This window comes from Corvus moneduloides, chromosome 2 (genome assembly GCF_009650955.1).
Source record: "Corvus moneduloides isolate bCorMon1 chromosome 2, bCorMon1.pri, whole genome shotgun sequence".
Classification (NCBI taxonomy): domain Eukaryota; kingdom Metazoa; phylum Chordata; class Aves; order Passeriformes; family Corvidae; genus Corvus; species Corvus moneduloides.
Genome location: NC_045477.1, coordinates 53467900 through 53494072, shown reverse-complemented (window position 1 = coordinate 53494072; position 26173 = coordinate 53467900). Strand labels below are relative to the sequence as shown.

The following is a 26173-nucleotide window of genomic DNA, read 5'->3' as shown; positions in this document are numbered from 1 at the left end:
AGATGTCCACTTGTTAAACGGCTACATTAAATTAACTCAATTTTTACTGTAGCCTGCACAGCCAGACACCTAAGACTGCACAAAAGCACAGAAAATTCAACTTGAGTTTCTCAGTACCACAGATGCTTTCCTCATTACCAATTCAGGATCTAAATTTATAAAGAACATATAATGTCAAGGTACTTCAGGGCTTCACTGCCCATAAATGTTTCTTGCTAAATCCAGTGGTATCCTATTAAGTACTGTTTTGTCTTACAGACCTTATCACATCACCCTTGCCATCAAAAAAATTACCCCGAAGACACAGAGGAATAGCTACAGACAGCACATCCCAAGCTTTGTTGCTCCCAGTATGAGAGTAAGAATTCCTCTTTACATTTCTTAAAAACTACAACAGTGATAGCAGATCCACTCCTAGAGAGCTTAGGAAAACATATTTTTCCTTCAGACTGAAACACTGAATCTCTTGTTTATACCAGTCCCTCCACAAAAAGGTTTTGGCCTGATGATTTTTTGTCGGAAACTTCTCCCCCAAATATTTATATTCTCTGTATTATCAAGTATCTTTCTCTGTGGCTGAAAAGCTCTAAATATATCTCATTTCATGGTCATATCATCTCAGCCCGACGTCCTGTCAGAAGGCCAAAGAACTTCATAGTTAAGCAAAGCACTAGACAAAGAAGTGGGAGAATTTCAGAACAAACTGCAGTAGCAGAAGTCCAGCCCACAGCAGAACCAGACACATTTACATGCTCCATGGGGCCAGCTTTCCAGCAGAAGCAACAGTCAGTCATCTACAAAGAACTGCCATGTCTTTTTCTCTACACTAAAACCATCATGAGGCCTGCTTTCCTGTCTCCCTGAAATAGTGTCAGCAAACAATATTAAATTCACTACTATAGTACACTGTAATTGTAGTTAAAAAACAACAGCATTCCTCCAGTTTGATTTACAACAGGTCCTAAACAGCCTCCTTTCCCATATACCATTAATAAGGAAAGCCAATTAATACTTACAGCATTAAGGAAAATCAGAATACATATTCACTTTAAAACCCAGAGTAGGACTGAGACATACAATCTGAAGAGCTCACCAGATACAGATCAAATGTAAGTTCTTACAATGAGTTTGTTACAATTGAGTACACATGCTTAATTTCTAAAAAATACCTTTCTCTGAAGCTATGGTGGCAAACCATTCTAAAGCTTCTACAGGATAAAAATCTTTAAAGTATAGGTTCAATCTACTGAAAACAAAGCAAAGGGGCTAAAGACCAAGCATGAGAATCTGCAGTTCTGAAATGAAGGAGAGCTTTGATATTAAAAAGCTTCATCTATCTGTGAGCAGCCTACTTCAACCTCTATAAACCTGGAATAATGTTAAATGACAGATGAAAATTCCATTTTCCTTGGAGCAAAGAATGAAGAGACTTACAGGAACAAGGAATGATATTTTTAAAAAATTACTAAACAAAAGAGCAAAGGCATAATGGAAATTATCAACGTAATAAGCAATAACAATGTTTTCAAGGAAATTACAATATTTTTAATACATTACAAACAATTTTTGAACTCTCAGCTACACTCTAAAGTGCCACTTTGTAAATTTAGTGTAAATCTATTATAAGTACAGTAAAATAAACAAGTACATTTTTAAATTCTGTTTTGTTATGGGCCTTCTTTTGGCAGAATGGAACCACCAGCTATTCCGAGATTATTTCGAGGATAAATTTAAACTCAGACTTTTAACTGAAGCCCAGCCTAAGAAACCAATCGCACTTGCTTACTTATCACAGACTTACTATCACTTCATAATTTATGTTTTAAAACCAGTACTACCTTGAATAGTTACAAGCTTTAACATAGCTTCTAAGTGTTCTTTCTCAGAAGCTGTAGCTTGATGCAACCAGGCCAGCATGTCTCCTACATACCTACACAAAGACAGAAATTTCAGTGTAAATCAATGGTTTATGGAGTCAGGAATTCAAAATGCCAACCAAAAAAAAGATTATTTCATATACATTCTTGTTAGTACTGTACCTCAGAGGATCATGAGAGTGCATTTCAATAGGGCGGGGAGTACCTCCCAGGCCTCCTCTAGTAAGAGCATCTATAAAGCCACGGACTACAGCACTCCTTCTAGCTGTCCCAAACTCATCCAGTGTGTATCTGTTATTGAAACATGAAAACAGGTTAAAAAAACCAGTTTCCCTCACCACAGTTGATTAGTTCAACTTCACAGCTAATACAACTACCTATTTTTATGGTTCTAGAAATCTTGCATCAATGCTTCTACTACAAAGCATTCAAAATCATCTGATGATGTCAGAATTTCCATCATCCTGCCCTGCCTACAGTACATCTGACAAACAGGAGATAAGAAGAGAAATTTCATGTTGTCACCTGTCTGTTCTAGAGCAAATGTGTAAGATGAGACAAGACTTCTGATATTGCAGACAGGCGCTGGAATATATAGTCTTCTATATATATATATATATATACACACACACACACACATAGACACAGTCCTTTTCTCCTTTCTTCATTGGACAGCTCTTAAGTTTCCAGGCGAAATTAATTACCTGTCACATTTGTGGGGTTTTTCTACTGGATTTGAACAGTTTTTCTAGTGTTCCTCCTCTGACACCATTGCAAAATAGACTGAAGTAAGTACTTGGCACTGTGTTTCCTACACAGGAGCACTGGCAGAAGCTGTAGTCTTTCCAGGATCAGGTTACTACTATTGAAAAAAAAGAAGGGTGGGGGTGAGGGTAGAAAATCAAGTGACTGCTTCTGCAGAGTGTCCTGGGGTGCATCAGGCACAGCACTGTCAGCTGGACAAGGGAGGGGATTGTCCCGCTCTGCTCTGCACTGGGGAGGCCTCACCTTAAGCCATGTGTGAGTTTTGGGTGATACAATATAAACAAGACATTGAGCTACTAGTGATTGTCCAAAGGAGGACCACGAGGATGGTGAAAGGCCTCGAGGGGAAGCCATATGAGGAGCAGCTGAGGTCACTTGGTCTGTTCAGCCTGGAGGAGACTGAGGGGAGACCTCATTGCAGTTACAACTTCCTTGTGAGGGGAAAAGGAGGGGCAGGCACTGATCTCTTCTCTGTGGTGACCAGTGACAGGAACTGAGGGAACGGCCTGCAGCTGCGTCAGGGGAGGTTTGGTTGGGATACTAAAAAAAAAATTCTTCACCCAGAAGGTGGCTGGGCACTGGAAGAGGCTCCCCAGGGAAGTGGTCACAGCACCATCCTGACAGAGCTCAGGAAGTGTTTGGACAATGCTCTCAGGCACAGGGTGTGACTCTTGGGGATGGTCCTGTGCAGGGCCAGGAGATGGACTCAGTGATCCTTGTGGGTTTCTTCCAACTCACCACATTCTGTGATTTTCTTGACCCCTCTAAACATATACTAAAGAGAACTTTTCCTTGACCCTCCCATTCCCTTACCCCACAGAAATAAATAAATGAAAACTCAGCTTTTCAATTTTTGTACACATAAGCATCTTTGACAGGTTTGGGACTCTTGTTTGCATATGGTCCAGCTGATTGACAGAAGCAGCAATTTATTGTACTGCAACAAAAGGCTTCTTCCTTCTTCTAGGCTACCACATGACTAGTAGGAACAAGCTTACATTCGTTTGATAGTTGTTCACTGATTTTAATCAAAGAAGTCTGAGCTAGATATTTAATGGATGAACAATTACAGCCCAGAGTGCTGCATCTTAAGTGGCTTGCTGGCGGTAGAGGAGGTGCCAATAACTTACACATGGCTCATTTCTTGAGCAGGCTACCTTTCTGTTTGCATTGAAGCATGAAAGCAAGTGAAGGATGGGAAATGAACACTGGTAACATCCCTGTTATACTTGCAAGCCACAGAACATTTCTATTTTTTTTAAACTGATTTAAGCATTTTGAACAATGCACAAACTACAAAGGGAAAAAGAAAATACACATTACAGTTTATTTTTACAATATAACTGAAAAAATGTCAAAGAGTAAGCACGGTGTCACCTACCCATGACACCCAGCAGAGGAGTAAGTATAAAATAATAAAAAGAATATTATTCACTGACTTACTTAAGTCTGCATTTAGTAAGTACTGCACTCATTTAATAGAGGTGGAGAACAAAACTTAAAAGAAAATAATATATGGTTTCAAAAATGTTTGACATTAATTTCAATTAGATTTCTACTCTACCATAAAAAGTCTGAGGGAACCTTCAGTTTTGCTCCTTTTAATTATTATTTGAAAGGGGTGGGGAAAGAGCACACTGAAGAATCTGGAAATTTCTGTTTAAGCCTTTTTCTTTATACACTGTACTTGTTAACTCAGAGAGTAAATATCTGCAATTAAAAAAAGTCTAACAAAATAATTCTAATAAATTACTATTTACAAAAATGATGCAATTAAAAGTGGAAGAGATCTAGGATCTGACAACTGCCCACTGTCTAGAATGAGCAAATATTGGAATGAAAAATTTCAAGTGTCTATAGAAACCAGTTAGCTTTTTTTCCTCTCCAATAAGCAGCTATACAATAGATCGTTAAATATACAGCAGTGAAACGGATCTTAACATTGTTAGATTTGAAAATAGCATTTAATAATGATAACTTTGCTTTAAAAAGAAAACTACTAATTTTCTTTTTGCTCTCAGTAGAACAAGGTATATAGCATTACAAAATCCTGCATCTTAAAAAATTCAGCAATAACTGTTATTTACACTAGAACACAGTATTTACTGCCATGTTATTACACATACTCATGATCAGAGAAGAAAACAACATTTGGATTCTTTTCAACCCAGTCTTAATGTTTAAAATATACAGTAATGATCACTAGGGAAAGAGGAAGGAGGTAGAAAAAAAACTTTGGAAACCTGAGTGGATGTTGGAAGAGGTACACTGCTTTGAGCTATGTCTCCATGCATTTTCTAGGAAACAGTTTTCAATTCTTCTGTTAGAGCCAGGAAGTGAAAACCAATCTGAAATGTTTATTTTACATCCCTACTGACTGCAGTTCCCCAAAGTCTATCCATGGTGCAATCCTTCTGACACTTTTAACTAAATATAAGTCAATATAAGGAAATAAGAATTTGTAGATTTGTTTCTAAACTCTTGTCCTTCTCCATCTTATTCACTTTCAGTCAATCAAATCACAATCTTTATCAGATGCAAGAGCACTGATTTGGAGGGAAAGTGTTTAGTTCACACGGCAGTGCTTATACACATAAAGCAAAAAACAAAATTATTTTCTTTTGTGACTTAACTTCTACATTATGAACTCAGCACTTTGTTACTTAAAGGTATACAAATTTTTTTTGAAGGAAATAAACTAAATCTTGAGATTTAAAATGTAAAGCATCAGTACTGCAATTTTGATAATACTGCTGTAGCAAGTAATTAAGCCTGATAATCTGTATGAGAGACACGTGCCTGCATCTTCTACAGTCATGTTTATTTTTTGCCCTTTTGGTAGAGGAAAGGTCTTACCTATCAATCTCTTTGCTAATACTATTACTATTGTTTGTGAGAGAAGTGTCAGAAAAAAAAATTTCTCTTTTGCAGATTCATTTTAGACTGGCCAGCAGTGGATTTATACACAAGATGGGCTTTTTTCCCTGAACTAAGAAAGCAAAACAATGATTTTATGAAGTTTTATAGTATCATATTTCAACAAAGTATTCATTGCAGAAAATAAAACTGTATCTAAAAAGAACCCCATAAAATGTTGTAAACAGAGTAGTGCCCAATCTTTTGCAGTTTTAAAAGAGGGTGTAGAAGACAGAATGCAAGAAAGGACTGCAATCCCCAGCTATGGCCCGAACTACTGCAACGCACCACATCCAACAGCTGGGGAGGTCAAGTGACACCACTTCTCCCTCACATTAACCAGCAGAGCTGACTGATCATGTCAAGATCTGAGCGTTCTCTCACACTGACAGCATTTTTAAGGTGAATGTGCACTATTCATTTTTCCTGTGAAGGGCTGCATGGAGCTTTACAGTGTCATGTACCTACAACTTTGCACACCTGACACTCTTAAAGACAAGGGTAGCCTTTGAAAGGCTGCCTGTTACTCTGCTGTCCTGGATACCTGTAGCTGAAAGTAATTTGCAATGGTTGCAAATTAAAAAAAAAAAAAGCCCAACGAAAACAAAAATCCCAAAAACCAAAGAAGAGTAAATACCACCTCTTTGGGTATGGTCACCCCAATAAACAGTTCTTAGAGTGCCACCTCGTGGCTGGCTCTCCTAAGTACCATTTAATTTACTTCAACAACCCTTCAGCAAATTCTGAGTAAGAACAGTAGTATTTTACACATAGATATAGATATATAAATATCTCTAAACTTTAGAGGTCTATATGTAGAAGTTTTTAATAGATTACTGTATAACTCATAATGCAAGACATTCTTACTACCACAGGCATTTCAGTAAAAGCTAATTAGCCTTTACCAATTTTTTACTTTGGGGATTTAAATGACACAATCACATGTTTTGGACAGGATTTTTTACTTCAGAAAAATCCTAGAATGAGAGCGCAGAAATTAACAATTCATTTAAATTAAAACAGTCTGACATTTTAATTTAATTAGAAACTTGTGAGTTAGAAAAAGTCCAATGACATTTCCTGTACCATAATTACATCAAAAAGACTTCTGAAATTTAAAGTAGTTGAAATATGATTTTTTTTAACTTAAGTTTCTGTGTTGTTTTAAATTTGACAGAGGACCAAAGTGCCACCAGCCTTGGCACTGTAATTCATACCCATCTTTAAGTTTTATAAGCTCAAAATACTAGTTTCTGTTAGAGGTAATAGCAAACATTTACTTACTTGTACAGGACAGGTCTATCTTGTAAGGCTTCCATGGCTTGAGCGAGAACCGGAGAAATGTCACATGATTCTTGTGTCAATGTCCTGCATTCATCTATAAAATATCAACCCAAATAAAAGCACATTCTTTACACTGTAATACATTTTATACAGGTTGTCAAACAAGAAAATGAGTTAAAAACTCAAAGGCTTTTGATTTTGAAGACTTCAGAATATGCTACCTGGGCTAGTTAGTGTTAAAACAATTAAATTCCCCTGCAAGCAGTACTGTAAAATGCATGTCCATCACAAACTTCAACAATAAAAAAGATTAAAGGAAGCTTAGTGTTTGTTTGCGCCCACATACAAATGTTGACTCATTCAACCTTCAGAATGTTGTTGGGCTCCTTTGTAACTGTTTACCACACTTAGGTAAACTATTAAGAAAAAATGGAGCAAGTACTTAAGCAAGCTACTTGTTTTGCTATTTGGTTCTGTTATTTTTTTTCTTTCATCAAAATAACTACATAAACTTGTATAGTCCAAGCAAGAATGTGAAAATCATATAAACTAAATCAATCATTGGCAGAAAAATTATGACTTTTCATTAGGGTGAAACCACAACTATTATCTGAGGTTTCAGCATCCACTGAAGAACAGCTAATGAATATAAAAATCACAATGCACCATTTTTTTCCCCCATGAATCTTACTGTCAGTGAGACAGTCTCTTGCTTGGGAGAAGAGGGAAGTAATAAAAAATGCATCTATATTTTACATTATCAAGGTGTTACACTGAACCTGGATGGCTACATCAGGAGTACACATGGAAAAAAAAAAAAACCAAACCCAAAAGCCTACTCTCATTCTAAAGAGCATCCTGACAAAAGGAGGTGGCTTTTTTTTTTTTTTTTATTTTCTAAAAGTAATCCACCACTAAACTGGATTTTACTATCAAATCATTAAAACCAACAATTTCCCTGTAACTCGCAAGGAGATGAAATTCAATATGATTAAAAATTTGTTTGGACTACCAAAATGTAGTAGCTGTCTTTGTGGAAAACCATCTACTAAAAACACAAATAAATAATCCACTTCTATAATGATGAAATTGGCCCAAAAAATTAGAGAATCACCAATTAACTATTTGGTTCAGAACACATCTTTCTCTAAGAAGGAAAGCAAAATGTTAATATATCTTGGAAAGGGTTTTTGCTAAGTTCAATCCACATGAAAGAATTAAAAGAATCATTATAATAATATTCATAAACATAAAAACATTCTTAGTCCTACTTTGAGTCCATCTGTAAAGTCGTTCATAAGATGTCTCTTGCAGTAAAGCCATCTGTTCCATAATTTCCAAGCTACAAGACAAATACAAAGTTTATTTGCAAATACTATTTTAGGCAGTACTAGCAAAGGCATGTGCAAGTCAAATAAAACATACCATTATTAAATTTTTGAGCATTTTAAAATGTTGTTTGGGGTTTTTTTTGCAAAATATTCTGTATAGTCATATGAAGCAAAAAATGAGACCTTGCTTTAACTTCTGCTTTTAACTGTAAATGGTTCTCTTGCGCTCATTTAAGTAAGACTCACCCTGCCCTTTGCTGATTTGTTCGGAGGAGAATCTTGACATCATCATGAATCTGTTTTACTCGTCCCAAAGCCTTGAAAAAATCCTAAATCAATTTAAAAATAAAACACAAGCAGTGTGTAAAAGCAGTAATTTCTATTCAAATCTCTAGCACTCTATACTCCCTCTTTCAATTCCATTCTTAAGTTTCCTGCAGGTCTGTGTTCCAAATGCTGCTTTTAAAATTCACACTCCGCCTCTGCCACTTCTTATCTTTCATTCCACCCTAAGAGCCTTAGGATTTTTTAAGTTTCCCATTGCATCAAACTCTTCTTCCACCAAAAAAAAAAAAAAAAAAAAAAAAAAAAGTAAAGATGTGTTTTTAATCTGTCTTGGTAGTATGTGTGTTTAACATTCATTAGGTAACACTCTAGGGAGATTTTTGAGGACACTGCTATGCATGACATCACTGTCTCCCATTACTGTTAGCCACTAAAGAGCAAAATAAAACTTTGTAAAGTACAAGGATTTCAGGTTGATATTTTTATATTCATAAAATGGGGTAACTATTTCTAAAAATATATATATATTAAAAAACTCCATTTGCAATAGATTAGACTAAGGTTTTCCAAAACAACCTTTCTCTGGGGAGTAACTCAACAGCAGCAGTGAAGAAAAAAACCCAAATGCTAGAAGACAAGGACAAATGACTAAAAAGGTTACTTTGTTACTGTTTCAGAGTGCAAATGGAAACCAGTAACAGTTTCAAACATGCCTTCTTATGAAGACACATTTCAAATGCCTAGGAGGAGACCAGCTAATTCGGATGCAACTGTTTGTTACATCCTTTGTCATTTGAATACAGTTTGCTCAGGAAAGCAGTTTCATTCTGGCTCAAGTCACATAAAAATAGACATATTCCAAGTAAAACAGGCCAGCAATTTAATCTACTGCCTTGCATCAATTGTGTTGAAGACCATGTTTATAAAAAACCCAAAGTACTCTTCCTTCAGGAAAAAAGAATTTCCAAACCAGAAGTCTGGCTAAAGGTGTTTTAAGCACACTGGTTGACTCTATCAGAGTGGAAATGCACACACATGATGTTATTGAAGTCTGCCAACTAAAGCAGCACAGCTGTTTCATCTCAGTCACTTCTGCACATTTTTCAGACAAAGTATCAAACAGACCAATCACGAAGTAACTGGCACAGCCCTGCTGTCATTGTTCCCTGCAATACGTGCTTTCTAGAAACCTGAATGTTATTTCATGGCAATAGTGGTACAAAAGCATACAGCAATTACTCAAGTGCACAATTATTTAGCACAATCCATTTATGCTTTCATTAGCACTGTTTATGGTTATCAGTTCCATGTTTTGAATAGTGCTTTAACTGCGAACAGGATGCCTGTGAAAATGAGATAGATCTGGACTACCTGCTGAGACATAGTATGGGAAGCTTTCCATGCAACTACAATAATAAAAAAGTCTATTAAGTATACTCAATTCTTTCATTATTCAGTTTGCTTTTACTGTAGAGCAAGTTTCCTTTTACTGTGTCTTCTTATTCAAACCATAAACATATTCCAAAACTTGTTTTGGAAGGTAGCTAAAGCAAATCAGTATCTAGTATCTTCAGCAACCAAATAACATTGAGGGAAAGCCCCAGCTTATACTGTTTCAAGTCACTGAATACCTATAGACATGAATACGCAAAAGGTACACACATATGCACAAAGGCAGTAGTAGAGAGCTTCAAGCTTCTCATTTGCTTTGAGTGTCATGAAGTTTTAAAATGTCTTCACTGAAAATTCACACTTCATAAAGGTCTTTTTGAAGTGTAGAACCCCATGAGAGCTCATTTGCCTCAAACTCATTACATCACTACACAAACTAGAATTTAATGTTGATTTTCTTTCTCTTTACCTGAATCTTTCATCACACATTCCAAACTCATCAGAAATTCACCATTCTGTTAAAAGATACATTCCTCCATAAAAAATTCAATTGCAAACTGAAAATAAGATCTCGTGTACAATTCAGCGAAGGCATTTCTACATTTTAGTTCAGGGCAAAGATTTTAATGTTCATTGAGCTACCTCAGTAATTGGCTCATCTTTCGTGCCTCGAAGCAGATTCATTTCATCTGGTGTCAGCTGGAATTTTGCTATGAATGCATCTGCAACTTGTGCTTTCATTTCTAATCTCTGACTGTAATAAAACAAAGTGAAGAGATTATTAGCTTTTTATGCTTATCCCAAAGACTTCTTTTTCACATTCGTACTTTTGGAAATACAACCAGCAGCAGAAATTGGTATTATTAAATTACAATAGCACATTCTTGCCATCAAACACTTGAGTTGCTTTTTCACATACAATTTTCTATTAAGCTTACACAGATTATTCAGTAAAGACAATATAAAGGTATGTTAACACATTCGAAAATTACTAAGTTCTTTAAAATAATATTCCTTTAGCATTTGTATCATAAGTTATCTAATCCAGATACTTTGTGCTTGTACACTTGTAATGCTTGCAGTTATTTCCTTTCAAATTCACCAAGGAAAGGAAAAGCCTATAGTACCCAAAATGACAAAATTAACCTTAGATTAATCTACTTTTCTGCAGAGCAGATCCATTTCTTTGTAACACCATACAGTTGGGATACCAATTTACTAATCTCACAAGCAATCAAAATGCAATGGCTAATTCTCTTGTTGACTACCCCTCCTGAAACAAACAGAGCTGGGATGCAATATGCAAACACCATCTCATGGGCAGCATTTTCCTGCACGTTTTGTCACACACTTCACAGCCACAGAAGGACCCAAATGGAATGGACTGGGACTCCTATAACAACAGAAAATTTCCTCAAACTGTGGTTTGAGCCCACAGTATTCCAGGAAATAAAGACTACTTTTTCAGGACATTGAGATGGCACTAATTAGTTATTTGCAGAAGAATAAGGCTCAATTCCTTTAAGATCATTTCAGCGTCCAATGTGATATAATTACTGCAAGATAAATACACAGTTACTACAGGGTGGTAAGACAGGCAAGTGCACTTCTATGTACTGTATAATTAAATTTCCTTGCAAGATCAAAGCCTGGAAAGTAAGCTTTCATTTATTTACCCCTTCTTTACTATCCAGCTAGTATGTGAACTTCATTCAGCTAAGAAGTGTGGAAAACTGGCTTCCCTTCTGTAGACATGGATGACTTTCCTACCCTGCAGTTCCACAAACTCTTTCAGAGATCAGATTAAATGTTCTGCAATTGTCAATGCTCTAGCATACTGAACAGCAGGAGGGAGAGTAATATAAAATCCAACAGTGCTTTAACAGTAAAATTTATGAAAATCAAAGGGGAAAACAAGCCAGTACTTCTAAGTTACACAGAAGAGACCTAATCAAAAAAGAAAACCAAAAACTCGTATGCTTTAATACCACATCTTGAATTGGTAATTCAGGTTTCACTGGGGTCCTAGGCAAATATAATGATTTTATCTTTACACTGACAGTTTTGCAATGCTTAAAATCAATCAATCTATTTAATTTTCTCTAAGTAAACTCTACAATTTCAAATTTTGGGTCTCCATGAAGCCAAATGTTTCTCAGAAAAGGAACAAGAGTGATGGAGGATGATTTTGACCAACTATACAGGCAGATGCATCCATGAAAAATCATGGCACTTTCCAACACAGTGGAAGGGGAATGGAACAACACCATTTTGAACACATTCAAGGAAGATTTATGTGGTAAAACCTGAAAAGAGCAAGTCATGGTATAAGAAGAAAAAATACCAAGACAAGTGATCTACAAAACATACAAGACATAGACAAGAAGATATTAATGAAAGAGTATTTTTAAATCAATATTAGGCCTATAAGAGATGTTCTGAGATTAACTATGCAATTGCCCAACATGGATGAAAGATGGGTCAGGTCTGCTCTGCAGTAACATAATGCAGCTTAGGCTGCCTCAGCCAATCCTGCTCATCCCTGCCCTGTATGGACCTTCCCACCGTGCCAGGCACACTGTTTATAGCATCATGTAGTGAACCAGATCAGGGCACAAATCTGGCAGGAAAAAATCCAGAAGTTTTTACTTCTCAGGGGTGGAGATTACATGTATTTTCTAATTCAGTTTACCACAGCCTGCACTAAGGGACTGGGGTGTGCCAGCACCAGGAGCTGTCAGAAGCAAGAGGGCATTGACTTCACTGCTGCTATGAAACTCTGATGAAAACTACACTTCAGAACTCCTCTGGGGTATAAGAAGAGGTCATTTCAATTATAAGTTACAACTACTACCACTAATAATCAAAATTTTAAATATTAGGACTCAAAAAAACCCTAGAGGCATCATGATGGCTAGTCAAGCTGAAAATCAGCCAAGGATACTTAAAATCTAACACAGTGATGCTGCTTTCAACAAAGCACTCCTGTTTCACACAGTTTGCTGAGCAAGTCTAATGCCTCAACATCATCATCACTGTATTTGGTTGAAACAACAGAAAATGTAATTTAGTGGACTAACTTTAATAGTTGCTTCAAGTCTCTCCTCTTGTGATGAAAGGTCTCAATCCACAAAGCTGAAAATAGACTGGATTATCCCTCCCTTTAAGTAAGAGAAGGAAGATAGCAAAGAGATGAGAGAAGGCAAAAGCAAGGCCTTCTTTGGTTTCAACTGAAACAAAGCTTCCATAAACAGAGAAGCAGATGGGATGCTGAGAAACTTCTGCTCTTCGAGCCTGTGTACCTCCTGAGTGCATAAACTTTTAGGTGCTCTTACAGAAGATCTCCACTCATTATCTTGTGTTCTACAGATTTTTTGAATGTATACTTCCACCAAACTGGGGGTAGGAGGAAGTCTGATTTTAAGAAATGCGGTATACTGGGTATAGCAGTTTTCAGCTGGAATTAGGGTTGTGGCAGAACAAGGAACAGAGTCAGGAACTGTACAAACAGCATGATAGTGAGTCTGTCCTGGAACTCTGTGCCCCATTTTACTCCTCTTTTATAAAAAAAGAACAATCTTGCTAATGAATCTCTCTCCTTCTGCAAGTCCTCACTCTTCACCGTCCTCCCTCCATATGGAGAACCAGGTTTGATCAAACACCATACTTTAAAGTCATTCCCATCCCTGGCTGTGTCTTGGGCTAACACCTGCCATGACTGCACACTGATGGACTCTGTGCACTCCCAATAATTAACTTTTATAAAATAGAGTCAACGCATTAAACTCAAGCACACTGGGCAAGCTAAGTTTCACAAGGTACTCACAAGACAACAGCCTCAAGGTGGCAGCAATGTTTCACTCAGCTTTCTCAAGATAGGGATTGGGAATTGGTGACAAGCATCTCTCCTAAACAAAAGCATGTCTCTGAATTGTGATAAACCTGTTTCTTTTGAGCTCTTAACAAAGCACACAGGATTTCAAGAAGCTACTCAGTTTCAGAATCCAGGTTAGCCAGTTCTCCTTGAGATGGCTGTGAAAGTTGCCTTGGTTATCAATCTACACAAGAAAGAGACCCTATATCCCAGATGACAATGTAAATTATACATGCCTTTGATTTTTGCCTGGCAGTGTACAGGATTACTGAGATCAATACACTCACATCTGTTTTCAACTTTTTTATCTCTATATATTTATTTTTGTATTTATTTCCTCACACACAAGCTAACAGATATTTAAGTAGAATTTAATCTATTTTATTAAGGCAGGGCAATGGATTAAAATGCCACTCAAGGTTGCTGTAATCATTTCACTGCAGTAAGTGCCATACAAAACACAATGCAGGTAACAACAAAAGCCATTGTAAGGCTGTCTTACATATAACCCACAGCAGTCAGTACCTGTGTGCAGACACCTTCAAGATCCACTGGCCTTTCTGTAGATAAAATAATTTCTAAATTCTAAGCAGTGCAGTACAGCTGAGGAAAGGCCATACCATGTTGTTATCCCAAATTTTATGCTTTTCCTTTTAACAAAGTTACTCCTGTATAAAGGAACAAAACTAACAGCTTATGGGAATCCTGCATTAATGCAAAGAGGGAAGTGCCAAGTGTTGGTAGAATTTAGAGCTTGGGCAAAGGACAGGATTCCAACAAAGAGCAATTTCCCCAGTTTTAATCGTTACCAGGGAGACAGAATTCTTTTGCAAGAGAACTCAAAAGGCTGGGAAAACTATGCACTTCATGCACTTTTCCCTTGAACGAAATACAAATGTGCACTGTTTGTTAGGATTATCACCTAGACAGCTCAAAAGCGAGGTGGAGGAGAAGTAGACTTTTCCAAAGCTTAATTTTATCTTGCCATCACATACATCTTCCACCTAGGATGAATCAAAGCAGAGCATTCTGAAATTACTTTTGATTTGTGGTACTGAGGATTCAATATATTTTTAAAGCCTCAGGAAACTGGAGTATTTCTAACTCGTAAATAAATAACAACCATCTTTAACAGACTTGTATAAAGCTGCAAGAATTGTTTTCCTGTCATGTGAAAGGCAAATATACAAGACCATGTAACAAAACATTTACACACAGGCATTACACAAAATTTACACAAAACCATTCTTAAGAGTAAGTACAAGTGCAAAAATGCATTTGTAAATGCTGAGAACAAATTTTTTATACTGCATTTTATCTGTCAAACATATCTTATTGAAGTAGAACTGAAATACTGTGAGGAGGTATTCAGTGACTCATTTCATCACAGAATATAATTATGTGATTTTCTCCTTAATTAAAAAATAGGAAGACATAAAAACCCCAGTGGATTGTCTAATGTTTCCAGGATACAAGAAAAAAGCAGTAATAGTTAAGAAGGCTTTAGTGAGACCTCATCTGGAAAATAGATCACAATCCTGATCATCTGTGTGCAAGAACAATGCATTACTAGAGCAAAGCTAGCAGAATGATCATGGGAATGGAAAAACTAATTTATCACAGGAGATGAAGGAAGCTCTTAAGACAAAGGAGAAGATGAGAAAACAGACAATTTATATCCAATAATTAGGTTGGAAATCAGGGAAAGGCTTTTACTGGAAAGAACGAGCTTTTGGGTAAGTGTTCCACGAATAGCAACACACACAAAATGCAAAAATAACGCACTAGTTATGTGTTGAACAATTGATGAGTTTACCAAAGGCATCATGCAAATAATAGGTGGCAGCAGGGGAGTGGACTTAAACTTAGAAGGTTTCTCCTGTAATCCCTATCTGAAGACAGCCTGCAATGCTGCAGCCCTGCCATCTCACACATTCTGTGAAAAAAATAAATGGGGAAAATTTGAAAAGGCTAAATCAAAAGTCAAGCAACACATCTGCACTGAAATGATTAAAATCTTACCAAACAGATTGCCAAACACTAGAATAAAAAATCTTACATGTTGTAAAAAAATTAAAGAAATTCAGTAATTTTCTACTTTCATACTGATTAGGCTTCCTCTAAATATGATGGGTATATATTCTTGACAAAATTTTCACATGTGAAACTTTGCAGCAATCATGCGATATATATAGATATGCATACACTAGGTAAATCAGTGTTTAGCAATGTTTAAGATCCATAATCCATGGTTTCTAAGTTGTGCACAGAGATTAAATTTAAAAGTGTGTTTCCAATGAACGTGTTCTTTTCCATCTTGTAAAGATGAGCTATTTGATATTTCCAAACCAAACAGACTGGTATATTCAGTTTATCTTTTATAAAATCTGATATAAAGCCACTTGAAAGGGGCCTGCTCAGTCTAGCTTCAAATTTGCCATCAAATTCAAAAATGTTGCCAAAGGCATGAAAATTACACACTGTTCTCTACATCCACCTGGAATAAGATCAAAACAAATGAGCTTAAGCTGCAGCAAAAGGAGAACTAAATCAGATAGTAAGAAAACAATAAAGAACCAAAATCAATTTCCAGTGAAGACCACAGGCTCTCTGTTCCTGGGTTTTTCTTCTCAAAGCAGATTAGACAAACATCAGTCAGAAATGGTACCATATAACTGATTCTGCACTTCTGGTGAATGTTTCTCAAGCTCTAAAACCATACCTCATTTCATACTGACCAAGAGTACTTCATGTCTCAACAAAGTACATGATTGTCAGGCAGAAATGCTGGCAAGAAATAAGGCCTTGCATGTTCTCTGCTGGTTATGGCTAGAATGTGACAAAATAGTTTTTTCTTTCTTTCAGATCCATTTTAGCTGGTTTTATTCCTGTACTGCACCTTGTTACCTATGCTGTACTTTGGTACAAGTCAGGATAGAAAATGAGCCTCAGAATTTCAAGCCTTCACCCTCCCCCACGTGGAATTGTAATTAAGTGTAGGCAAACACTGCTTTTTCTCATGAAGCACATTCATGGGAATAAATGTAAATACAAATTTCAAAGGTCAATGCATGAAATACATCTCATCAACGCAAACCACCAGATCACCACTTTTCTTAGCACAGGCTGATAAAAGCAAACCTGCTACAAATAGTGCTGAACTTCCTGCATAATTTCTAAAATGACTACAACAAGAAAGTTGTTTGTTAGAAAAGGAAAAAGGCACCACCAAGAGACAAGGATGAGAGATCAGTAGTATAGCACTACTGAAGCAGATGCTCACTTTGAAACACTTTTCCTAAGACTTCTGAGCTTGTATTGAACACAGACATGACAGTCAAATCATTGACTTAATTCCAAGAATGGTGTTTGTTATTCTTTATTTAAAGAACAAGTCTGAATGTAACTCAATTAAAACAAATTGAAGTACACACTGTTACATTCCTGTCTGGGAATCATATTTAACTGTATTTTAAAAAGCGAAACAATCCCAGGGCTATGTGAACCATTTTTTGTGGAATTGATATAACTAACAATGATTCTGACATCAAAACACAAATTTCGCTCTGTTTAAGAACACAACAGAGAGTACCAAAATAAGATAGTTTCCAAAGGTGTTCAAGTGCATAATCTCCACAAAAGCTCTGAACCATTAGCCTGACTCAAAAAGTACCTGAGCCGTTTCCATTCCCATTCTTTCCTAGTTTTCAGAGTATTGTGGTTTTTAGTTCTAAAACACTAGTTCTAGCTCTCAACAGCTTTTGTATTTCTGCAGACTTATTTTCAGTGAAGCCCGTGAGCATATACATACACTCACATAACTGCTCTTACTTAATTTTACAAAAATTAATATTGTAACTATTACCTTCTAGTTTCTCTTCTCAATTGTTACATTGACAACTGTAACTTGTGGCTAACCTCAAAAACAAAACATCTTGCACAACATCTTACTATTAAGCGCCTGGTAGAATTACTATGAAACCAGGTTTCTGGCATTCTGCACACAGTATTTGGAACTAAACAAGTTATTTCTCTGGTGTGGGAATTACTGAACTCTGGGATGCTTGTTCCCGACGCAAGGTGAAGTAGTTTAGTATTCCAATTAAGTTTTTAGTTTCTCACAAAAAAAACCCCAACAAAAAACCAAAAAAAATGGAGTCAGGTATAACAAGAGAAACAACAAGTCAGAGAAAGCTATTATTAAAATCTCACTTCAAAGAGCAAGATTCTTTTTCTGTCAGCCTACTAGCAATAGCAATTAAACAAACCCACAACTTCTAAAGCACAACAGATGTTCATTGTTTGAAAACAAAGTAATCTCCTTGTTACTATTCATAAAAAACCTAATGCAACCTGAAAACAATATTAGTGTGCTCAAGTAAAAGCATACAAATCTACTGAAGATAACTGAAATGAAAGCAAATTTTTAACAATTACCAGAAATTGTCTAAATTAACTACCTCAGTTTTTCTTCATTACAGAAGTTTGCTATGAAATATATTAAAATGAACACCCTATTCAAGAGTGTGTTACTGAGAAGCAGTATCTTAACCTTATGTTATGAAGAGATGGGTTGGATGGCTTGGACTACTTTATTTCACACTACACGGTTCTATTAAGTTATGGTAAGTCTCAGTTTTAAGGAAAAAAAGAAAAAAAAAACCATCCTAGTTCCTATGTTAAGCAGATACCATAATTTAAATAGTGTGAAGGAAAACTGTTCTGTTTCTAATGTACAGTAGTTTTAACTGGACTTCACACAGGAAATAAATTCAGAATAAGCAACCTAATTGACCAAAGAAACGCACCAACTCTGACATATTCACAAATACAAAAATGCAATTGTATTAATTACTTTTTAAATTTGTTATCTAAGTAACACCCTATATCTGGCATTTATGCCAAAACAGGTCTAAAGCTCACAACCTAAATAACAAGAAAAAAAATGCTGCAAAGCAAAAACCCAAGAATGCAGAAGTATTAACCTAAATCTGAGACAAACATGTAATTTTCTACCCCAAATACCCCAGGTGTCTTAAAATCACACATTTCACCAATATAGGAAGTCCCAAAGTGCTCATCAGGATTACCTACAGGAAACTCCAGGTGGGCAGCTCTGCCTTCAAACCACAAATCTGAGGATAACCAACAGAGAGTTGAGACTAGGATAACCAACAAGAGCTCAGGTAAGAAGCTTTGGAAACTGAAAATCATCTTGAACTACAACTAATTATATAGATGATAATACAATGCCAAAACTACTTAGTATAAAAAACCTAGTACCCACACAGAGCCACTCAGCCACCCATTCCTTTTCAAGTACAGAAAAAGAAAAAAAATCTAAATCCCTAGTAAACATAAATGCAGGAAATGGATCTGGAAGTTTATAGTTCCCCTTCAGTTTTAGATCACTGAATGAAATCCTAACATTTTTTCAGCTACATAAACATGGTCAGCTAAAGTAAATCACACAAATGCTAAGCCTAACAGAAGAACACACTAGAACAGGTCCAGTTTTCATCTCTGCATTTTAAACAGACAGCATTTTAGGACAACCCTCAGAGGAGAGAGAAGCCATGTCCTTCCAGTTTCACCATTTACTCATTTGTTGGCTAAAAAAATGTCACATTAAGTTGAAGGCATCAGCAATTTAAGGCCTGTATATTTTCAGAGGCAAGACTTCAGGTCTTCAAAAACCCTCTAATATCTGGCAGCAGATGCCTCTTCCTGTGCTTGATGTAAACCAAAGGAATGCATCAGAACAGTAATTTAATGAGTTAAAAGAACAAATGACTAAAATGTCCCAAATAGAACCAAACAATCTTCACAATTTTTCGTAGGTTTAGGCAGGGAAAAAATTAATTTCACTAATAAATGGTAATACGAACCTGCCATAACTATCAGACTTACTGTAAAAGTCACAGGTACTTTTTGGCTTCTGCTCATGGGTACTTCATGGTATACTTCAAAAATAAACTTCCAAACTTCTTCCTACATGTGCACTCTGAGGTCACACAGACCCTGAGAAGGACAGACTACTTCCTAAACTTTTTCCTCTTCACACTAGGGGGATGTTCTGTCTTTTAAAGGAATTAGCAGAAGGTCTTTGAAGTAAACAACAGTGCAAAGACTATCTTGTGGAAGTACTGATGTACAGTCTCCATAATCTCTTTTAATGGAATTTAAGGCCAATTAGAGATAAACCACTTGGGACTGGTCTTGGTATCTCCCATTCTGCTTCAGAACAAGGAATCAAAGCAGCTTTCCTTTTCTTGAGACTACAAAATCTATGACCACTTCTTTGTCCTACTACTTTACAGACTCATATTTAAAATGACGTATTTTCTAAGACTTCTGCTCACTTACTGAAAGTGTCTCTTTACCAAATCCTTCACTTTATATGAACCAGCACTGCATTTTATGCAGTTATTCTACATTTAACTTTTAAAATATGTACAGATTAAACTCCAGCTTCATACTCGGACATAATCCACTTCCTACTGAAGTTCGCATCATAAACCTACTGATTGTGAAAGCTGAGAGCTATCCAAAATCATAATTTCTACTAGAAACTTACTACTGCAAAATAACTGTTTCTAACCTCCAGTGAACTGTATATAATTTTCCGAAGAAAGCTCATAAAGCAAGCAGATTCATTCTTCTACATGGAGAAAACCTGAAGCTATAAAACCATACATCCTAACCATAAAAACAATAAAGACTGCTTGAATCTGTCATTAGCTATTATCCCCTTCTCAGGAATAAAAATACTGAAAAGACAAAACTACAAATCTTTTCTTCCACAGGAGGCTGGAGAACCAAGGGAAAAAGTGGTCTGTGTTAGGCTCATTAAACAGCACTCCTGTATTTTACAGTTAGCTTTAAATAAGGCAGAGCAAGTTAGAATCCAACTTTGCACTCCCTCATCCAGTCCCTGAAAAAGAGAGAGATTTCACCTGGATACAAGGCATTAATAACAAGAAGCCTGTCAAACTGATGAGAAACTGAGTTGGTCCATAACTGTTATGACACAATATAACTTACATTTTCAACAGACTTTAGGTAAACCGTGTCCATATTTGGCATGCTGTACCACTGTAACTGATTCTCTTCCCTATAAAGCAAATTTTTATTGAAACAAATACTAACACATATTCTCACCTTTTTGGATGATTTAGCAATAAGCTAAGAGTGCAATTAAGCTACAAACACATATAGTGTTGAAAAAAACACTAAAGTCATAAATCAAAGTGGCAGAGTCACATCTAGAAGAAAATTCCATCAAATAAATAAGGTGGTATACGTACTTTTCTGCCTGCAGTTTCGTGGTTTTTACAATCAAGTCCTGGGTTTGTTCCTTTGCTGCCTAGAATACAATTAGAATTGTTAAGCATGTGAAAACCACAAACATATCAAATGTATTAAACAATCTTTAAAATAGCTAATACTTTTGAAGCTTTCTGAGTACAAGCAATTTGAAGAATGTACTCTTTGAAACAAAAGGCCTTCTTGAAACAAGTATTCATTAACTCTCCCTATGTCTGGGCATTAAAAAAAATACTTTTTTTAATCCTTATTCATTTCTGTTTCCATATTTATATACATTTATAATCACACTGTTTATTTTTAGTTTATATTTAATACAGAAACACTATAAATATTAGAAATAGTTCTGATTATTTTGTTTGCCCATCAACTGTAAATTGTTTGCTGTCACAAAACAAAAAATGAAACAAATTCCTTTGGATGCTAAACTGCTCAGTACCAGTGTCCACCCAAACTTTTTAGAGAAGATGATGAACACAGCTCTGCTAGTCTAAGCAAGCCTAGCTCTACAGTCCAACAGCTTACAGAGCTGTATGGACCAAGGACAATTATTAGGAAAAATTTCTTCACTGAAAGGGTGGTCAGGCATTGGAACAAGCTGCCCAGGGAAGTGGTTGAGTCACCATCCCTGGAGGTATTTAAAAGATGTGCAGGTACAGCATTGAGGGACATGGATTAGTGGTGGATTTGGCAGTGCTGGGTTGGACTCGATGATCTCAGAAGTCTTTCCCAACCTTAATGACTCTACCATTCTAAGGGCAATGCACTTAGGAAGTTCATTACAGTTCATCACTATTGAGTGATGGCAGTGCAAGAGAATCCATGCAGAAACAATTCTGCATCAGACAGCAACTGCATGATTAAAAGGATTGCTGCAACTGAAGTTAAAGTGTTCTGAAACTTACTGCTCAGTGAAAAGCTGAAAGACATCTGGAATTTTTGGCTTCACACTGGATGCCACCAGTGATCCCTTACACAGAAAAATGCGATGGTCTAACAAAAAAAATCCTGAAATCAAAATGCATTCAGTATAGAATAATACTGCAAAAGAAGTGCTGGAAATGGCAATAAAGATATTCTATGTGAATGATTTCAATACTGTTTAAGGGCCAAATTACAGCATTTGCCAAATTGAAGATGCCAGTCTTGAGATTCCCGAGAGGTCTAACAAAAGTATGTACACACCCTGACTCATTTCAGCCTGACACTACATTCGTTACAACAGAAAAGCAGTCAAAGTACAGAAATGCTTTGAAAGGTGAAAGTAGGACTGCAACCATTCATGCCCAACTTAATTCCAAATTTTAATAAACAAAAAAGAAGAAATTTGCTTCCTTTCCAGTACTTTCTGGGCAGAAGTACTGATTACCACAAAAAATGCTAACAATAAGACAGCAGAAAGGAAGTAAAAGCATTTTTTCTGAATCCAGCTAGGTATACCAGGAAGCCAGTTTTTCCGTATATGCACTCAAATATGTGCCAGATATTGTCATCATTTTATGTACGAAATGAAAGAGCTTACATCTAACCAAACGAGGTAACTGTCACAAATGAGCCAGACATGCCAGGAAAATCAGAAAGCTGGTATTTGATGTTTCTTGTATATCCCAAACAGAAACATTTTTCTCTTCCTCTCCACCTCAGTATATTAGTTAAAGCTTTCATTATACTTCAACCCCACTTAATTCCATTTCAGCACTTGCTCCTTCTCTCCCTTTCAGCCACTGCATTTATCAAGTCACTGTCCTAAAATCAAATGTGACAGTATATGGTTATTTGGATCAGATGGTATTAGAAACTTACAAAATAACAAAGCTAAAAAGCTTTTTGGCTTATCCAAATGTATTCCCTTTCATGTCCTCTATTTGCTCTGCTTTCTTAATATACTGCTCTCTTTGCACAGTTTTCTGCATTATATGCCCCAAATCCTCCTCTTTGTATCTTCTATTTGCTCTACCTAGTGCATTTTTGTCTTCTCACTCAGCTTGAGCACATGCCTGCAAGTCTTCATGTCCTACTACAGATAAAGTACCAAAGTCTCTCACAACTGAGTGCTAGTTCAGGAGCTTATTAACTTTACATTCATACACAGAAAATATGGATTGAATTGAACAAGTTACGAGTTCTACAGGGCTCTAGAGGAAACTTTCTGTGGGGCACAGAACAAAACTACCTACTGACTTCAATAGAAAAAGAAATCTCTGCAGGGTGGCTCTACTCTGGGAAAAGAAAAAAAAAAATCACAGACGGTAGTTATATTTCATGATCTAAAGACAGAAAAGAGCAAAAATCTGCATGGACACTTGACTCATTTCCACATCTAAGAGCTTAGTCTAACAGTTCCTGAACTGCACTACGGAATATATCCACATTAACAGTGTTCAAAGAGATCTGAGACCTCTGAGGTGCATTACCCAGCTCCTTCCAAAACTGAAAATTAAGTACTGCAGTTGGCTACGCTGTACTCTCATTTTTTTTTGGTACAAGTTCATCAAGCTACAAGCACTTGTACAATGACTGTGAAACCTATTTATTTAAGCAGGAGGACATCTAATATCCACACACACATATGGAGAGTAAAACAACTGTTTTCACAGGATTTTTTAGTGAAGGATTCTTATTCACATACTATAACTTATGTGCTGTATTCAGAACAGGTTTGGTTTGGCCAAACATCTACACTTCAGCATCCATAAGCTGTTTATACTCATCACTCCATTGAATATCGAACTTTTACCCTAAAACCAAGCCAGATTTGGTAACACACCATAAAACGCAAATTTCCTATGCTTCCCAGCCCCGCCAAGAATATTATGGATTCAGAATTAAGGTGAAACAGAATTGGTTTTGTTGCATATCAGCATTCTGAGACCATGTTATGAAACAAAACCAATAAACTGAAGATGCATACCAGATTTGTCTCCCTCTCTGAATCTCTCTGAATTACAAGATACTTTCCTATGGACATACTTGAGGTATTTATATGAACACATAACTCAACAGACACAGTCAATGCAAAAGCCATTTTAAACGGAAATACACAAATTAGCCCTCAAATCTCACATTCAATCTAATAAAATATTTTCTCTCCACTTATATACACCTGGATATCACATTGCTATTCTCAAAATAAGTATATTGCTGCTTTTTGAACTACAATTTGTAAGAAATTAAAATTACTTTCTTGATACGCTTTCTAAACGAGTTAAAAGAAGCATATTAATATCCTAAAGTAACACTGTGTGCATACTATGGAAACATCTTGGTGTTGCTGTTAATCCTCAAAAATAACTGTTTGTCCTTTTAAAAGAAAGTAGTCACACCTCAAAAGGGAAAATATTCAAAGCATTTCCATTTATGTATTACCTTCAAGCGACTGGACATGTCTTCACAGCAGCTGCTCATTGCTTGCACATCTTCATTTATACTCTCAAGTTCCTGCATAAATTCAAGTAACAGTAACTGTGCTTTTAATCAGAAATGCTGTGTCCAAGCCCAGCTTCCCACTGCAATTAGATGCCCCAGTTACAAGGAACACTGTTGCTCTAGGCTCTCTCTGTTAGTCAGAACAGAGTAATGCACCTCTAAAGATCAACATTCACTCAGGACTCTTATCTGTTTGAAACATCCAATGCAACATTTTCAACAAATGAAACAGTTTTACTGTAAAGTAAAACTGGAAAGTTAAAAATCTTTCTTAGCCCTTTTTTAAACTTTCAATTACATAGCAGTACTCTTGTAAGATAGCTAGTCATGCTGCAAAAATGTCACCTCTTTAACTTGCTTGAATATGTGCACAAATTCTTCGTTTATGGCCAAGCTTCGTCGTTCAATGTCTCCACGCAGGTTTCTTCGGGTGCGCAAACTGTTTTCCACAAAAAAGGTCGAGAGAGCCTTGAGTGCTTCCAGCATTTCCTAGAGAAAAACAAAAGACCTTCAGTTTGCATGCAGTTACAAAGAAGCAGGTTAAATAGCCTGTACTCACCCCAAGTTCACGGTCTTATTAAAAATAAACCAAACCTAATAAACTGTTTTAGAGGAAAAACTACCTTAACACACTCCACATCAGTTGGCAAACAACTAAAATAATTGCTGAGCTTTTCTTCTTCTCTTATAACAGAAGACTTTGTCTACAATTTTACAGTAGCTTTAATCAGTAAGACTACTTTCTGTAAATGAATGACCTATCCGCAGCCAGAAAACATTTAAATTACAAAAAGCTTGAGAAGCGCCTTCTCAAGAGGCAAGCGATACAAACCTCTCTACGACCTGAAGGGATAAAACAGGAGCGTGGCATGCTGCTGGAGAAGAGAAAACTAATTTTATTTGTAATTAAGGCTACAAAGGGCCGCCCGCAGCTCCGCAGCGGAACTGAGGGTACGGCAGGACTCGCCCCCCCGCCGCGAAGCCTGTCGGGGCCCGCGGCCCCTGACGGCTCATCCGGCCCCCGCCCCGGCCCTCAGCCACCGCCCGACCCACCTTGTCATTGTCCAGGCGCGTCTCCAGGATCTTGTTGAGCTTGCGGGACAGCGGGTTGGTGCCGGGGGCAGCCGGGAGCCCCGGGGCGGGGGCGGCAGCGGGCGGCGGCGGCGCAGCGGTGTCGGCCATGGCTGCGGCCCGGCCCGGCCCCAGCGCCGCGACACGGAGCGGCTCCGGCGGAAACGCGCTCCGAGGATTTGGTTCCGGCCTAGCGCAGGCCGGCTGCAGAGCCAGGCCTCGCCTGGTGCCAGGTGGCACTCGGGGTTTTTCTGTTTATTTCTTTGTTTGTTTTTACTAATAAAATAAAAATACATTAAATTTAAAATATTAATAAATAAAAATAATTTACTTGCTATATAAAGGATTTTGAGTCGATGATAGAAAGAGGGTTCACTTCACGAGGCCAGATAGCGATATTTATTTCACAAAGTAAGTGCTTTAATTTTGAGCATACCTAGAAAGAAAAAATAAACGAGATCTCTGTTGTATAAGCCAACAGCAGTGGCTGTAATGTGTGTCAAAATGAGGAGGGTATCTTGTTTCTGCTGTGCATTTACTGACACAGAGGTGAACTCTCAAGGTCTCATAGTTCCAGAGCACAAAATCACAGAATCAATTAAGTTGAAAAAGACATCTGAGATCGT

General features: G+C 36.9%; 1 protein-coding gene across 1 annotated transcript in view; it reads right to left on the bottom strand.

Annotated features, from left to right (window-relative positions):
• Positions 1 to 25673, bottom strand: part of COG6 (component of oligomeric golgi complex 6) — a 55410-nt gene extending 29737 nt beyond the window's left edge. The window contains exons 1-10 of the mRNA XM_032099657.1: positions 25530 to 25673; positions 24822 to 24965; positions 24417 to 24488; positions 21032 to 21090; positions 10493 to 10604; positions 8420 to 8502; positions 8114 to 8184; positions 6843 to 6936; positions 2040 to 2168; positions 1839 to 1930 (exon numbers count right to left, since the gene is read on the bottom strand). Coding sequence (XP_031955548.1) covers positions 1839 to 1930; positions 2040 to 2168; positions 6843 to 6936; positions 8114 to 8184; positions 8420 to 8502; positions 10493 to 10604; positions 21032 to 21090; positions 24417 to 24488; positions 24822 to 24965; positions 25530 to 25658 — 985 coding nt within the window. The 5' untranslated portion in view covers positions 25659 to 25673. The remainder of the gene's footprint in view (positions 1 to 1838; positions 1931 to 2039; positions 2169 to 6842; positions 6937 to 8113; positions 8185 to 8419; positions 8503 to 10492; positions 10605 to 21031; positions 21091 to 24416; positions 24489 to 24821; positions 24966 to 25529) is intronic.
• Between the last annotated feature and the right edge of the window lie 500 nt (positions 25674 to 26173).